Raw genomic sequence first — 16,720 nt, 5'->3', positions numbered from 1 at the left:
AGGGTGAACTCTTGCATACATATGTTCAAAGAGAAGTAACCACAAAATTTACAAAGTTAATGAGATTATCAAAGATGGTGAACTACACTTGAAAATATAGACTCACCCATTGTGACCACATTACTAAAGAAACTCCTATTGATTTGAAATGCCAACAAGTTGACAACATTTAGGATCACCTGGTATCAGGCTAGAAATTATAAATTGATGAATGAAATGACTAAGTTGTGTGCATTTTTATATCTTTGATGCCTTTTGTTTTTAAAATCATCAGGGGAGTATGTACAAACAGTAGAGGGGCCCTGAGTGGCTGAGTGGTTTAAAGTGCTCACCATTACGTATCACTGCCATCTCACCTCTGTCTGCGTGACTTCGAGTCTCAGGCTCGGCTAACATTGGTACACGAGAAAGCCTGCCAATAGCTTCTCGTGGGAAGGTGGTTCTTCCCAGGATTTTCCAGGGTTCTTCCTCCACCGATTATACTGGCTGCCATGTATAGCATATCCTTTGCTGAAAAATGGCGTTAAACCCTACAACAACAACAACAATAACAACAAACAGTAGAGCATGCGAGAATACTATACAGTACGTTTAACTCCCCATTTCGTAGATTATCAAAGCTTTATGCCATGGCCTGTCATCCATCCATTAGCACAAGTGATATAGCTACTCATTTACCTCTTGAAGAATTACCATGAAATTTTACATGCATACATTTATCCAAAGGTCTCATTAGTCCTGAAAAGGGTGCCATTCTGACATCTGGTATAGCCACTATGGTTGCCATATTTGCTGTCTTGTTACTCCTACTCCTGAATGGATGGTTATGTTGACGTGGAGCTTCAGTGATGTCTGGATATTCCTGAATAAAAATTGATGCAGCTCAGACAGCTAGTATGACTGCAACAGCTGGTAATTTGATAATCTTGTTATTACTATTCCGTCTTAATGGATGGTAATTTGGATATGGATTTTCACCAAAAGACTTCTTATGATTGGCCTATAGGAAAATGATGTAGATCTGACACCCAAGGTGGTGGCTGTTATGAAAATATTGTTGCTACTACTCCTTAATTGATGGTCTTATATGCTGTTTAGTTTGTCCTAAATGAAAATGTTAGTGGCCATCTGGAATCATGTTGCCTGTTCTCTTGAATACATGGGCAAATTGACTTGGGGATTTAGCTGAATGTCTTCTTATGATGCATAGCTGGTTTGAAGTGAAACATCTCAAACATCTGATTATGGCTGCCATTTAGAAAATCTTGTTATCTTTACTGCTTCTGAGTGGATAGTAATGTGGGGGTTTTGCTTAAGGACATTTTGTGTTGTCTGATTGGTCATAATAATATGTCCTTTGATAATACTTACCTGATCACAAATAATCAATTCCACCGTTTCGGGCAATGCAAGCACTGTTTAATTTTTTTTCAAGCAAAAGTTCATTACATCTGTGTTTAACAGTAGTCACCGGTTTGTTAGATAGGGGAGTTAACCTGTAAGAGTTGCATCCCATTGTCCATGTACTGAATAGTCAGACAAACATTTTTTCATCTTTCCTGGATTCAGAGATGGCAGAGAAAGTTATCCTGATATAATGTGATCAAGTAGTATTATTGGAGAAACATGCTTTCTCCATCAAATACATTACCTCATAACATGACATTACATTACCTGTGTCACGCATTAAGAGCATGATTGTTGTACTAACGGAGGATATTTTCCTGATGTTAGTTTAACACAACAGGAGATCTTTGTTTATACATGTATGAAGGAGATTCCTGTGGGATTCCAAACTTGATTATAGTCTCACCCTTTTAGTTTTTTCTAGGCAAATCCTGCGAGAATAGCTGTAAAAGTGAAAACTGGTTACATCCATGTATAATTCCATTGTTTATGAATCGACCGTGTTTTCTGCAGTTTGAGTGGATGTAAATGGTCATGTGATAATGAACTGGAAAATTTTTGCACATCATTAAATTCTGCAGATTACTTTTCGTTCCCTGTTTCAATGTCATTTGATGTGAAGTTTTATCTACAGTATATCAACCCATTACACTCTAATAATAACAACAAAAAGCCACTCACCCACTCTCGTGATCTCCAGTCAAAATTTACAAGCCACATATAAAAATGAACCATTATAAGTTAAAACAATGTAATTGCACAGACCTTCCTGTATTCCACTACTCATTCCTTTTGCTGATGAAGGCATGTGGTCGGCTTTGCAAGCCAGTCTTAGGAAATTATTCAGCAGTTATTAAAGGTCAGGATCATATGTCAAACAAGGGATCTCACTAAAATAAAAATGGACACAAATTTGCTTTTGAAAGCTTGAAATGCATAGAAAGTAAAAACAACATTGCTATAACAACACATGCCATATGCAGGCGTAATTTAAAAAAAGAAGGAATATCCTGGTTTAACTGCAGCAACTATTTTTTTATATATTAAAAGAAAGATTATAACAATATATCACTGGCATGACCCACTATGACATTCTACCCCATATCACTGTATCAAGGATCGAAGAATCTTGGCCAGCGAAGATCGGGCTATGTGTTCTATTGCAGTTAAGAGGCTAATGAAAAAAACTTCGATCTACGTTAAAGGGAATGTTTTGTTGATTAAATATACTGCTCAGATGTTAGAAAGGAAGTAAATTGGAATTAAAGGGATTAAATGATCAGGTTTGGGTATTTATTGATGTGTAAATTTTACCTAATCACTCACAAAGTTAACATGAAGTCCTTTCAGACTTTATTTACTTTGTGAGTGATTAGGTCAAATTTATACATTGATAAATACCCAACCATGATCATTTAATCCTATAATAATGATAAAAAGGGAGTTGACCGAGATGAACAAGGTTTTCTCATTTGGATAGCTCTAATAGTGCATTCTCATTTGTCCTAAAATCTTTGGTTCCCCTTTTTTAAGGGAGGGGGACACAATGGCCTCCTCCAATGGGATCTTGTGTGCAACACTTGTGATAATAAAACTGCTTTGTCACAGCATGTGGTACACTTACAAGATAAGCTACACAATTTTATTTATTTATTTATTTATCAAGCTTTGACGTCCACATTGATTATCACTAGTTACAATAGTTGTCTATGTTTCACTTTGTTAGTGCTGTTGAGCAGAAGAACATCATTGAGTCACAGGTACAGATAAGGACTTTATCCAGGATCCAGACCCCAGTGATGTCCCCAGTTTCTCCATCTATACCAGTTAAAAGTAGCCCTAACAAGGACAATCTTTTGGCCCCCTTCATCTTCCAGCCACTGGGGTTCAGCACTGAGGATGTCTTCTCCCACAAAACACAGGACATGGAGGAAGAGTTCTACTTCCCACCAGGGACCAAGAAACGTGAGTGTATATACCTACCCATAAGTTTATGTCTTCCATCCCATGGAGGATTCAGAGGGATGTTGATGGGCTCAGTTAAACCTTTCCCATTCCAGGTTAAAGTAGGTGACTGTTGTTGTTTTTTTTGCAGAATAAACCAGCTATTAAAATCAAACTCCCATGGGTAAAAGTCTTAGATCTGCTTCTGGAACCTACCAGTGGCTAATTAAGTCCGAACTGTGGTGTGAACTTGACTCTCCTGCCCCCCCCCCCATGGGATCCAGTCCATTGCTGTTAAGACAGATGCTGGTAACCATTCACATATTGATTATCTGGAGCAGACTACTTGATTTGCTCAATAACATAAAAGCAGTGCTATGTGGAGGTCTTAAACCTATGACTCACATCTGAATGCAAATTTTACTTGGTTTGATGGGTGGAATTTGGTGATATCACTTACCTTGAGCATAGGAATTGCATGTCCTGCTTGAGTACAGTTTATATTGTAAAGTATGGGTTTATATTGTAAAGTATGGGTTTATATTGTAAAGATTTTATATGGATTCAGTAATGAGTAAAATCTGTGCATACTAACGAGGCAGTTTTGCATCACATTGGATGCGCTTGCTTCCATTCTGAAACCCATATTTCTAATCATTATTTATTCAGACTTGGAATGTATACTTGTATCATCAAGATCTTGGATGTGTTCAGTAATGAGCAACAGCCATGATATAAAATATTGTATGTAATTGACTAAGCTTGTCACCAGTCTGGAAACCATTATTTTGATCAGGTTTTGCTGTAACTTTAAATATGGGCTTATATCTTCAGGATCATTGGTGAGTTTGATAATGATCAAGATCCATGCATATTAGGTGGCGCTCACCAGTTTCATATTTTGCATAGGGTTAGAATTTTAAAAGAAGAATTTCCCTGGGTGTCCTTGCTGGTTATGCTGGCTATTTAAAAAGGACCTTGTATATCTTAGGTATTATTCAAATAACCTTTAATTTCCTTTATTTTGGTATATGATTGATGGTTCTAATATGGGTTATATAATATACAGCTTGGCCTTACTTGAAATGTGCACCTCTCAAAAACCTGCTAGCTCCGCTTGGTCATTTTCACTTCCTGGACTTGTGAGGTAAATTGTAAAACAAAGAGTGGATAACTTGTTTTACATTTTATATATTTGGTAATTCATTCGTTGCACTTTCAGCAGCTGTTATTGTCTTGTCTGGCAAAATTCATTTTCCCTACTTTAATAACTGCTAAATATAGTTTACTTTAGACTAACTCAGGCTGATTTTTTTTTAGCACAAATGAAAGCAACATAGAGGTATACCAATGTTTTCTCCACTGTGCATGTTGCAAATGTAAACATTGACCAAACTTGTTGCCAGTCTGGAAGTAACAATTTGTTACAGTTTTGATCAAACAGCAAATATGGGCTTGTATCATCAAAATCTCACAAGTTTGATAATGATCAAGATCCATGCATAGTAATGAGGTAATCATGCATCTGATTGACTTAGCTTTTTGCCAGTCTAGAAGTCATAATTTATTATGATTTTGATCAAACAGCAAGTATGGGTTTAGTATCATCAATATCTCACAAGTTTGATAATGCATATATTTATTAGGCTTATTTCATCAAGACATGTAATATGTTTTGTTATAAACTGGATTTGAGAATACAAAATGAGATTGTCTTGTGCATGATTGGCTGAGCTTTCTACCACTTGACAGACTATTTCTGACCTGATATTAATCAGATGTAGTAAATAGGCTTATACCATCAAAAGATGATGGATGATTTTATTATGACAAGGCCTATGCATATTTATGATGTGCTTTTGCATCTGATTGGCTATTTTTTAACTACTCTAGAGACTATATATTTTCTATAGGACTTTGATCAAGCTTGGTAAATTCGGCCTTGACATTAAGATTATAGATTAGATTGATTATGATTGAAATTTGTGCATATTAATTATATTAGCTTGCATCTGATTGGCTGAGCTTTTCTGCACTCTTGCAACTATATTTCTAATCAGATTTTGATCAAACTTGTTAAGTGGTCTTATGTTATCAAGATGTGGGATGAGATTGATTATGAGCAAGCTGGGGTTTTCATAATAATGGTAGAAGCAGACTTCCATTTTGCCATTTATCCCCTTTTTTGTCTTGAAGATTTTATCGTGTAACTTTTTTAAACCACATTTGGTGTGGGCTTTGTGTTGAAGACAGATGAAGTTGGGTTTTCAGTGATTTTTATCAATAATTCTTTGTCTTTGTTTTTCCTTTATTGCTTAGATACTTTGATATTGCATCTTAAACCAAGGTTTTTTCAATTATACCATAGTGTCAGGGGCATCCCTGTCATCTGGTTATGCTCCTAGTCATACTATGGTAGAATTGAGGAATACTGATATGCTTTTAGTAGTATTTTACAATTAATCACTGAATGTACTATTCCTAAGAATGGTATTTTAATGCCACTTTAGAAAACGCTATCGATAAATTAGTACTTGTGTTAATTGTTTGTCTGCTTTCCTGTTTCAGCCACAAAAGTTGACGAGACAGTGGATCTCAGCCACCTGGCTCCTACAGCTGGAGATGCTTGCATTCCTCTGCCTTTCTCCACCATAAAGAAAGGTTTGTTTTTATTGGAAATACTTTTGTTTGTTGCCTTATTTGTTGGTGGTCATGGCATAATGAGAAATGAAAAACTGTACAAATTCTAAATAGAATAGATTTGATCAGGTCATAAAACATTATAGAGTTCAGTTTAGTTTTGACATTTTATGACCAAATACAATGAATTACATCTTTAAAGTTGTGCTTGATTAGCTGAGAGCAGGAACTCAATTTGACACTTGAGTTTAATGGTCTTAATGTCTGATCTTGCTACTTTAGGCAGATGTAATGTAGGGGAGAAAACATCCATTGGAATGAACTTAAAGTTTGCATGGTAAATAAGATTTAAAAGCAAATGATTAGCCTAATGAAGTTAGCAGGAAATTGGGTTCTGTCAAATTTTTTATGTGAACTTGAGAAACTTAAGCAATGCAAGATGATGTACCACAAGAGAAAATCTTGGACATTTGGTTGAAATGTTGTTTATATAGCAATATTTTAAGGATTCTGTATCTATTACGTTAAAGTTTTTTTGTATAAAGAATTTCCTAATGAACCAAATCATGTTTTTTAAACCATGAAAACAGCAACTTCTACTGCCACTACCATTTAAAAGGCAACTTCTACTGCCACTACCATTTAAAAGGCAACTTCTACTGCCACTACCATTTAAAAGGCAACTTCTACTGCCACCACCATTTAAAAGGCAACTTCTACTGCCACTACCATTTAAAAGGCAACTTCTACTGCTACCACCATTTAAAAGGCAACTTCTACTGCCACCACCATTTAAAAGGCAACTTCTACTGCCACTACCATTTAAAAGGCAACTTCTACTGCCACTACCATTTAAAAGGCAACTTCTACTGCCACCACCATTTAAAAGGCAACTTCTACTGCCACTACCATTTAAAAGGCAACTTCTCTTCAAATAAAAAACCCAAATAACTACTGACAGTTTTTGTTTATAATAAGTAAAATCTGTTATGAGAGGCTGACCCATCTGCCAACCAAAAGCAGTCTCTCAAGACAGGTGGTCTCCCATAAGAGGTGTGAAAATGGACTGGTTTCCATTATCAATAATTAGTATTGTTGAAGAAGAAAAAATACCCATACTCACTGTACATGTATTATATCCTTCATTCATAAATCTTGTTAAATATTGCATGACATGAATACGTATATATATTAGCACATGTACATGTATATGATTTGTGAAATAAACAAAGGTAATATTTATCATATCCATAAGGTAACTTCACATGGCCATACATTTTTGAGTTGTTTCAAATGTAAGAAAAACTGCAATGTTAGCTATGACATATATATCTTATCCTATGCACTTAATCACTTTTCTTTAAGAAATCCATTATTCTTCTTTGTTGACATTGGCATATTTCCTCTGTACTTGTGCACCTTTCTGTCATTCGTTTCTAATGGACTCCTTGTCTTGGATAACTTTCTAAACTTGCGTTTTACCAACTTTTAAGCTGGTTGCTATTTTGCAAGCAGTCTCCCCATCTTCACTTCTTTCAGTTACATTAATTCTTTCTTCCAGTGTTAGAATTTTTCTTTTTTTCGTATTGGAGGTTCTGCCAGGTTTTGGAGAAATGTGGAATAAATATATATTATGTACCAATGAATGAAACCAAAATACATAATTAACTCATCAAGAAACAATACATTTATTTTAAGACAAAGTTTAAATCACCAGCTTGATAAACAAAGGTTGTAACCATCTGTACTTGGGTAAACAGATGTTGGCTTGGTGAAACACTGTAACAAAAGAAATAAAAAAAAGAGGAAAAGAATTCAGAAATGATTTTCACTTACTAGTATTAAAGACAAAGAGCTCATTCACTCACCCACCCCAGGCATTATGGATTAAGTGGAAAGACAATGTACTCAACCCTACACTGAAGCCCTTTCAAAAGATTTCTCACTGGGACATTAGGACTACAGGCGTTGTGTGGGTTTTCACAAAGATAAAGAAACAATACAAACCTCAAATTAACTGCATATGTCCATCATTACTCCCTTTGATGAAAAAATGGTTAATCTTACTGACTATTCACATGACTTCAGCACTACAATCGTGGTTAGTGGCATGTACTGTAGTCTAGTTTACTGCAGTTTACAAATGACACCATATGCATATTTCACAAAACTGGTAGATAGCCAAATTTTAAAAAAAATACCTTATTATTAGAACAGTCTTAACTATTTATGAGGTCTTTGTTACAAAGGATTAAATGATGGTTAGTGGTGTTTATCTTGCTATATGGTTGTTCAACTGTAGTGTTATTTAATCTGCACTTTGTTTGCATACTACATGTATCCTGACCTGTCGTATTTACAAAGGATTAAGTCAAGGTCAGTGGTTTCGATCTGTTTTTTTGTGATGCGGTTGTTCATAGCATTGTCGAAATGCATATTTTGCCAAGACATCACAGTCACTGATAGCGTTCAGCAGGTGATCACTGATAACAGAGTTTATATAATAAAATCAATCCGTGCATTATGATTGTGGTTGTAAATGACAGGTGGTCGTTTATAACAGAGTTTGCTCATAACAGTTTTACTGTATTGATTTTATTATCAGGTTAAAAAGTACATCTGAAGATAAATTTTGTTCTGGAAATGCAGACAAAAATTAGTTTTTTTTGTTTGATTAATTCATGGACATACATGAATGCATACATACTGTCTTTATGTTGCACATTTGCATCCAGAGCATATCTTCAGGACCATTAATGGTATTTCTCTGGAACTCAACAATTTTAATGAAGTAATGCATAAACTGACAATAGTAAACTAGTGCAAAAACAAGAGAAGTTACCATTAATAGAGTGACAACATTGTGCTAGTTCTCAGTGCTTATCATCGCTGATAAAATTATATACATTTGAATTAGGTACAAATGATAAGATAACAGGAAAATTGAATACATTGTTTTAGTTTTCAGAAAAATTCTTTTAATAACATTTTGGTCTAATGATTCATAATAATAGTCCCTTAACAACTGTAAAGTCTATTTCTAAAAAATAATGTTACAATAAATACAGTTTGTTGTGTGATCAGTAGTTGAAGAAAATAGAACATTTTTAAGGTGTCCCAGGACTAATAGTGCATAAACAAATGTGTCTCAACTTTTTTAGGTCAATAAAAAATTATTTTTGCAAATGATTAAAGGTATCCCAAGACTTACCATCCTTATGCCATACACCTATCCTTTATATAATTGGAAGGTCTTAGATGTTAATGCTTGATTACCAGGAATGTTTCTAAGATTTCAAAGACATGTTTTGGCTTCCTGTAGACTCCTTTGGCACAGACCTGAACTTGATTGATGACTTTATGGATTTGGAGAAGGAGAGAGACATACTTTCCATGACAACATTAAAAAAAGAACCCCAGCAACAAATGTACCGGCAGGAATGTATGGGATACAGCTCTTCTGAAAGCAGTAGAACAGTCTCACCATATGATGTAAGTCTTGTTCTCCCTGGTCTAGTTTTTACAGATTCACAACCTGTTTTATGTTCACGTACAACTGTAATGCATATTTTAGACTTGAGTACTACTTTTATGACAGTGTTAAATTCCTACATTATGGCTTCATGAGAGACAAAACTGACATTTATTGAGTGATTTCAGATGTGGTTTCTCAGGAATGGGATGGCAAAGAAGGATATTAATTTATATCACTTGGAGCTGATTTACAATGGAGGCAACATGTATCTTCAATTTCTCCGTCAAATACTTTACTTAATGACATTACATTAGGATAACTTTCTTTGCTACCTCTGAATTAGCTCTCCTGGAAAGACAGAAAATCAGCTCTTACATGTTAACTGTCCTTTCTCTCCACAAAGTGGATACTGTTATACCTGGTTTAAACCAGTTTTTTTTACTTTTGCTAACGGGGCCCCGAGTGGCCCAGTGGTCTAAAGCGCTCTCCGTTACGGATCACTGCCATCTCACCGCTGCCGGCGGTGGTTCGAGTCTCGGATTGGGCCAATGTGGGTATGTGAGAAAGCTTGCCAGTAGCTTCTCGTGGGTCGGTGGTTTTTCCGGGGTTTTCCCGGGTTCTTCCTCCACCATTAATACTGGCCGCCATGTATAGCCTATCTTGTGCTGAAATATGGCGTTAAACCCCACAACAACAACAACTTTTGCTAACCATTTTGTATGACATTGCAGTTAAATTCTAGATTTCTTAACTTAAATGTAATCATTTATATATTTTTTTCTGTGGTACAGTATTGTATTAAAATTTTGTATACAACATTCTTGTGAATTCAGGTGAATTTATTAATATTTTTGCATTCAATATTGCCATATGCGATTTTGATGAGTAATATTCAGTTTCACATGAGACATTTTTGGGTGCTGTACTTGTCAACTATTACAGTTCTAAGTTGTTTCAGTTATGTGTTTTACATTTTTTAAAGTAAATGTTTGTTGTATGTACTTATATGCTACTCTTCATTACAGAGTTGTCAAGTAAATGCAAGAAATATAAATGGTTTTAAGGTCATGTACATCAGATGTGTTTACGCTGTTATGTATATATGTTTTTTGTAACTCCTGGTACATGGTTTGGTCTAAATTTTAAATGTTTATTCCTGGCTCTAAATTGTAGTGTTTATCTATAGCTGGATATCGCGCACATGCATAGGGTCTATTTTAACATCATATAGAATCTAAAATTATGTAGAATCAAGAAATAGATCTTTACATATGTGTTGACAGTTACAAATAATACAGTTATTAGCAAATAGGTTTATAAGATTTTGCCTTTTTCCCATTGATTGGACAGGTCAGTCAGGTGCTATCTTAGAAGAATTAAGTTAATTCCTATTGGATGACTTAGATCACATGAGTAGGTATTTTGAAATATTAGACTGAGTGATAAGATCTGTCATGTGGAGTATATTGCGCCATGTAGTCATAATAGACTATTGAAATGTATGTAAGGAAAGAACCGAGCAATCGGATTCATTACTATTTTGGGTCATTCTTTTTTTGTGTTCTTGTTGTAACGTAAGTATGGAGACATTTAATGTTGTTTTTAGATATTATTTGAGAGGAAAAATATTTGTTAGAATTGTGAATTAAAAGTAGAAAGTGCTCATTGGACTGTAATATTGTCCTGCAACTGAGTTATTGAGGGGAGTTCTGGATGCCATTTTGACTGCATCACAATTCTTGGCAAACCAGTACATTTCCAATTCAGAATTTTACACACAACTTATTCTTTTGGACTTGTATAGAACTTTATCAGGATTATTTTGAATTCATGTCATAATACTGTAAATTCCTCTCACATTTCATTTATACCTTTAATAATTAAATTATTTGTAAGTTTTACAGTACTTATTGGCTTTACTTCTTTCTGTTACTTAGTTTATGACCATAGAGTGATAACAACACATACAATTGCTCATTGGCACACACATGTAATGTATGGGTCCTTAGGTACAGAAAATTCTTCATTATTCATGAAAATGCAGTTTATAAGTTGCAGAAATGAGCATTCTCCAGTATTAATTGTCTCCAAGATCATTTTTAGGATAAGCACAATTTCTAAGAAATTTGGGTGTGTGTGAGAGGGGAATAGAATGACTGATCCAGTTCATCAACAATATTAAAGTTCATCTTCTATAAATTAACCATGTTGATCAAACTTTTCCTTGCCAAAAAAGACCCAAATATCATGGTTTTGTGATCAGTTAAATAACATGTAAAAGTTGTTGTTGTTCTAGGGTTTAACGCCATTTTTCAGCACAAGATAGGCTATACATGGCGGCCAGTATAACTGGTGGAGTAAGAACCCTGGAAAACCCAGGGAAGAACCACCAACCCTCGAGAAGCTACATGTAAAAGTAAAGCTTGAGCTAATCAAACAGCATTTTCAAACAGCTGCTCTCTTTGAAAGAAAAACATGGGTGAAAAAATATTGAAGCAAAATTATTGGAGAAAAATGGTTATGTTGTCAAAAAATGAGGAAAAAAGAGTGAAGGATATTGATAAGGATACGAAGAATAAATTCTCATTCAAATGGTTAAAGTGTTGTATTGAGTTAAGACGTGAAAATGAAACAATGATAGATATACTCATTGACACATTTGTGAAGTGCAGTTTATCCCGGACAGGCATTGCGTTTTTTGTGCACAGAGTAATTTGATTACAGCAGATGAATTTCAGTAGGGCTTGAAGATCATGTTCATTTGACCAAACATGTGACATTTCGAAGTAGAAATGTTCCAATAACAGATAACATTGTCAAGCTGTTGAAACAGTCTGGTGATGAACCTAAGCACTTCTTTCCAGTACCTAGTCCTACAGTGAGACATCCACCCAGATATTTCATATGTTGATTGACCGGGAAACTAGAGGCCCATTTTCAGGAATATCTAACACACTAGGCATTCCATATTGACACTTTTCCAAAAATTAAATTCTATTACTCCAGTTGGACTATACTTTTTTTCTAGATGGAATCTAATTTTGACATAAGCAGGTGGACCCATTTTCTGATTTTGTTGACATACATTTTAGTTGGTTGAAATGTGATGGCAGCCAAGGAATGCTTAAGTCAGCAGCAGTTGGAATATGTTTCTTCAACAAAATGAAGAAAACTTATTAATATTGATGAAAGCAATCATTTTGTTGAAGAAATTTATCCCTCCTTTAACTGACTCCAGCATTTCTTGGCTACAATCAGATTTGATCCAACTGAGATGTATTTTTGAGGAATTTGAAAATGTATTCACTTAGATAAATACTTGTTATTGTTAAATAAATTCTTTTATGTTCAACCACTACTTCACGTCAAATCCAGGATGCATTAAACAACGTCATTTAAATCCTGGCTACATTAATACTACCCAGACAACAGTGCATTGGCTGTAAATACAAGGTTGTGATACTAGTGTCCACCATAAACTGGAGGGAAGCTAATCTTAGCACCAACAAGACAGTGATCAGTTGAATCAGCGAGTGAACAAGATCTTTTCCCTGTGATGTGTTAAATAGACCATGGTTGACTAGACCAGACGAGCAGATGGGACAGAATTCCCCCCACATTCCTTATGGCAGTACCTTCTTCTTCATATTAAACTCTTTGAAAGCCATTCTTAATGTCTTCTATATATGGGTGGAACATATTCATAAAACACAGTCTTGATAATGTCAAACAAATTCACTTGTGGTAACATACCTCTTTAAGGGTTGTAAATGTCCCCAGACATTTGCCTCATGGTAGTGGAATACAATGATGTGCACTCCCAGCATCACCAATATCAGTAGCTCAGTGCCTTGGCTGACTCATTATCAGGGGATGCCCACTGCTTCATATATATTTTTCTCCAGGACCCTTCCATTGGGTCTGTGCCCTTTCGGGCCAGCTGATGCTTGATATTTAATTTTCATTTTTCCCTGACCCCAGAAGCATGGGCTGTTTTAATCAGCTGGATGCATTGTGGGCATAGGCCTTCCCTCCATCAGTTTGGATTGTGTCAAATAATGGGGGCAAATACTGCAGTAGCTCTGATTGCCACATCAAGATGAAATACCTTAGATCAGCAATCTGCTTGATTTAGCAACAGATGTACCCAGACGAGTCATAACAACTTCCACTTCACTCATGAAGTAAAGATCATCATTAATCTATGCATAGTCATACAAACTCTTCCTTCACTCCTGGCTCCTTTCAGGCTTGGCCTGATTTAAAAGGTGTTCAGAACTTCAGTTCAGAAGAATAGCTGAAGATCCTCCACTTTGAGGATATAAAATCTGAAATCATGTGTTGTCATTGATTGGTGTCATATCAGTGAAGTCATACAATTCTTCATGCCCATTCCCCAATAGCAAACTTCTTTCTTATTCTCTTTGAAGACAAGAAGTTAGCCCCTTAAAAAATTGAGGGGTACTTAACTGTTCCTTGATCTCAGACATGTTTAGACTTCATGGAAGAGATGATAGTGATGACAAAAAGGAAATTTCCTACTTTAATCTAAGTCTGATATACAGACCATGCTTATTCACATCATTCACAATGGAATCTCTCCAGAGGCTTGATGTATTACCCAAGATGCATGGACAATATCCGTATAAACTGTGAAAGACCATTCCTAATGCTGAAGGCAGGAATACTTGACATAACCCCACAAGTAATGGCCAATTAGATAAAGGGAGTTATTAAATCAGTTACTCTGAACTCACACAGGATCAAGAACAGAAATAAAGATTTCAGCTACTGAAATAGGAGGGACTTACATGAGCCTGGCTTTTAATATAATGGCAAACCCATTCTTCTGTCTCAGCTTTATAAGGAGAGAACTGACTCTCATTTGGCTAGTGGAAGCTGCACAGTTGATTACTCCCCATTCATGAAAGCACAACCTTTGACATGAATTTGCCACTTTTGCTGGAATCACCTGGGAAATGTTTGATAGTAAAACAGTGCAGAATCCCACAGGGATCTCCTGGACATGTGTATAAACAAACTGTGTTTGATGCACTAAATCAACATTAGTTTATCCTTTTAGCTGAGAAATAAAACTGAGTGACACAGGTTGATGTTCGTCATTTCCTCTTATCTGATTGCCAAATGTTGTCGAGTAAGTATTCTCTGAGAAACATAATTTACTAAAATATAAGCTTTTTCACATTTTGCTGTAGATCTGACAGTTTTTGTATTATTTTGTCATGGCATTGGCAAGAGATAGACCACTTTTGATAGGTCATTGATCACATGACTAAAGAAAACCAAGAAGCAACACTGAATAATGGGTGGTTTGATGCTTATAATATTAAGTGAAGTTTGCTTTTCACATGGCTTTGTGAATTATTGAAAAGTCATTATAATGTAGATAGTATTTAAATGAACCAAAACTATAGCTTGCCATAGTCAAATCATTTTATTATCTCTGTAATTAGAAAGTTTATGTTCCAGTCAGATTACCTCTTGTCAAAAATGATGTCTGCCTTTAGGAGTTAACTTTCTGTAGAACTGCTCTTGATATAAATATAATTTATGATATAGTGCAAGTGCAACTGCAAGCTACACAGACCCAGATCTGTCAGTGTATATATGATGCAGTTTGTTAGGAGTTCTTTGTAAAGCAAACAACATAGACCCTGATCTACTGACACATTGTGTGATGGCAAATAAGGGTCTAAGTTGTTTGCAGTTGGATTTGACATACACAGAGATGCTGCCAGGCTTTGGGATTGCAGGTTTCTCACAACAATGATCATTAGTCACACAACTTTTCAAAACTATTATGGGAAAGGTTGCACAAATTATTTGTGGTTCCCGCAGCTTGCTGTACCCAATGTATGCATTTTTTTCTTTAAACACAAAAAAAAAAATCAAAATAAAGGTTTGTTAAATAAGTCTTGGTCATCCATTTTGCTAGTGATCTCATTCAAGCTATACAAAGGTAGATTTAGTATTTGAATACAAGTATCTATAAAATTGAGATCTGCTGCAGATTTTGTAGCCTGATTCCCAGACCCCATCTAGCTACCACCCTCAATGTGTAATGATATGTATAAGTACAGCAGTGGACCAGTCAACAGTTTTTGCAGAAACTATTCAGGGGTTTCAATTGAATTTATAGAGTGTAACGAGCAGCAAGTTTATGAATCTAGAAACAGAAGATAACCGATTGCAGCAAGATCATCCGCTTTGGTTGATACTAAAGAGAAAGAGGGAAGCTCTCATATTCTGAAGTGAAGTGAAGATGTCACACAAACCAATGGCAGAAATAGCCGGCACCATGTCTACAGGGCATGTGAAAGGGAAGCTGGAGGCTGAGGAAAAGAGAAAAAAGAAACTGAAATCCCATGAGAAGTAGTAGAGTATCTACAACCATTTAAGGAAAGAACCAAAATGAGAAATGTTACATGTTCTGTGTTGAGAGTATAAGAAAAATAATCCATTTACTAATGAGAATGGTTCTTACAGTTTTTGAACATCAACTTTGACATGACATTTGGAATTGACAGATAATACCCAAGCACTCGGGAAAGTGTGATGCAGAAAGAATTCATTCAGCAGCGGTGAAGCTTGTGTCATGTGTATAGCAGCATATTACATTGCCTTTGAGAGCCCGCCAATGTCAAAATATTCTACATTGACAGAGCTGCAGAAATTGAATGGTTGTGAAGCATTGCAGTCCTTAAGATCAGGGATATGCACACTGAATCTTGCAGCACAAGGGAAGAATTCATTGACATTTTTGCAGATTTAATCACAACAGATCTTGATAAGAAACTGCAGTCTGTTGAATTTATCAGTGTTGTGATTCATGCAGTCTAATGAATTTATAAGCGTTGTGATTGATGTAGTGTAGTTAATGTATCAGTGTTGTGATTGATGCAGTCTAGTGAATTTATCAGTGTTGTGATTGATGCAGTCTAGTGAATTTATAAGTGTTGTGATTGATGCAGTGTAGTGAATTTATCAGTGTTGTGATTGATGCAGTCTAGTGAATTTATAAGTGTTGTGATTGATTGCAGTGTAGTGAATTTATCAGTGTTGTGATTGATGCAGTCTAGTGAATTTATTAGTGTTGTGATTGATGCAGTCTGGTGAATTTATCAGTGTTGTGATTGATGCAGTCTAGTGAATTTATCAGTGTTGTGATTGGTGCAGTCAAGTGAATTTATCAGTGTTGTGATTGATGCAGTCTAGTGAATTTATAAGTGCTGT

At 35.5% G+C, this 16,720-nt stretch overlaps 1 protein-coding gene across 4 annotated transcripts in view; it reads left to right on the top strand.

Moving 5' to 3' along the window:
- The window catches only part of LOC149804698 (hypoxia-inducible factor 1-alpha-like), a 107,378-nt gene that overhangs the window by 59,694 nt on the left and 30,964 nt on the right, over window positions 1-16,720 (top strand). For all 4 annotated transcript variants that reach the window (XM_089943156.1, XM_089943166.1, XM_089943174.1 and 1 more), the window contains exons 8-10: window positions 3,134-3,372; window positions 5,920-6,012; window positions 9,314-9,483. In XM_089943156.1, the coding sequence (XP_089799282.1) occupies window positions 3,134-3,372; window positions 5,920-6,012; window positions 9,314-9,483 (502 nt within the window). The remainder of the gene's footprint in view (window positions 1-3,133; window positions 3,373-5,919; window positions 6,013-9,313; window positions 9,484-16,720) is intronic.

Source organism: Sinohyriopsis cumingii, chromosome 2 (assembly GCF_028554795.1).
Source record: "Sinohyriopsis cumingii isolate HCF-2022 chromosome 2, ASM2855479v2, whole genome shotgun sequence".
Taxonomy (NCBI): Eukaryota; Metazoa; Mollusca; class Bivalvia; order Unionida; family Unionidae; genus Sinohyriopsis; species Sinohyriopsis cumingii.
This window is presented reverse-complemented; position numbering and strand designations above follow the sequence as displayed.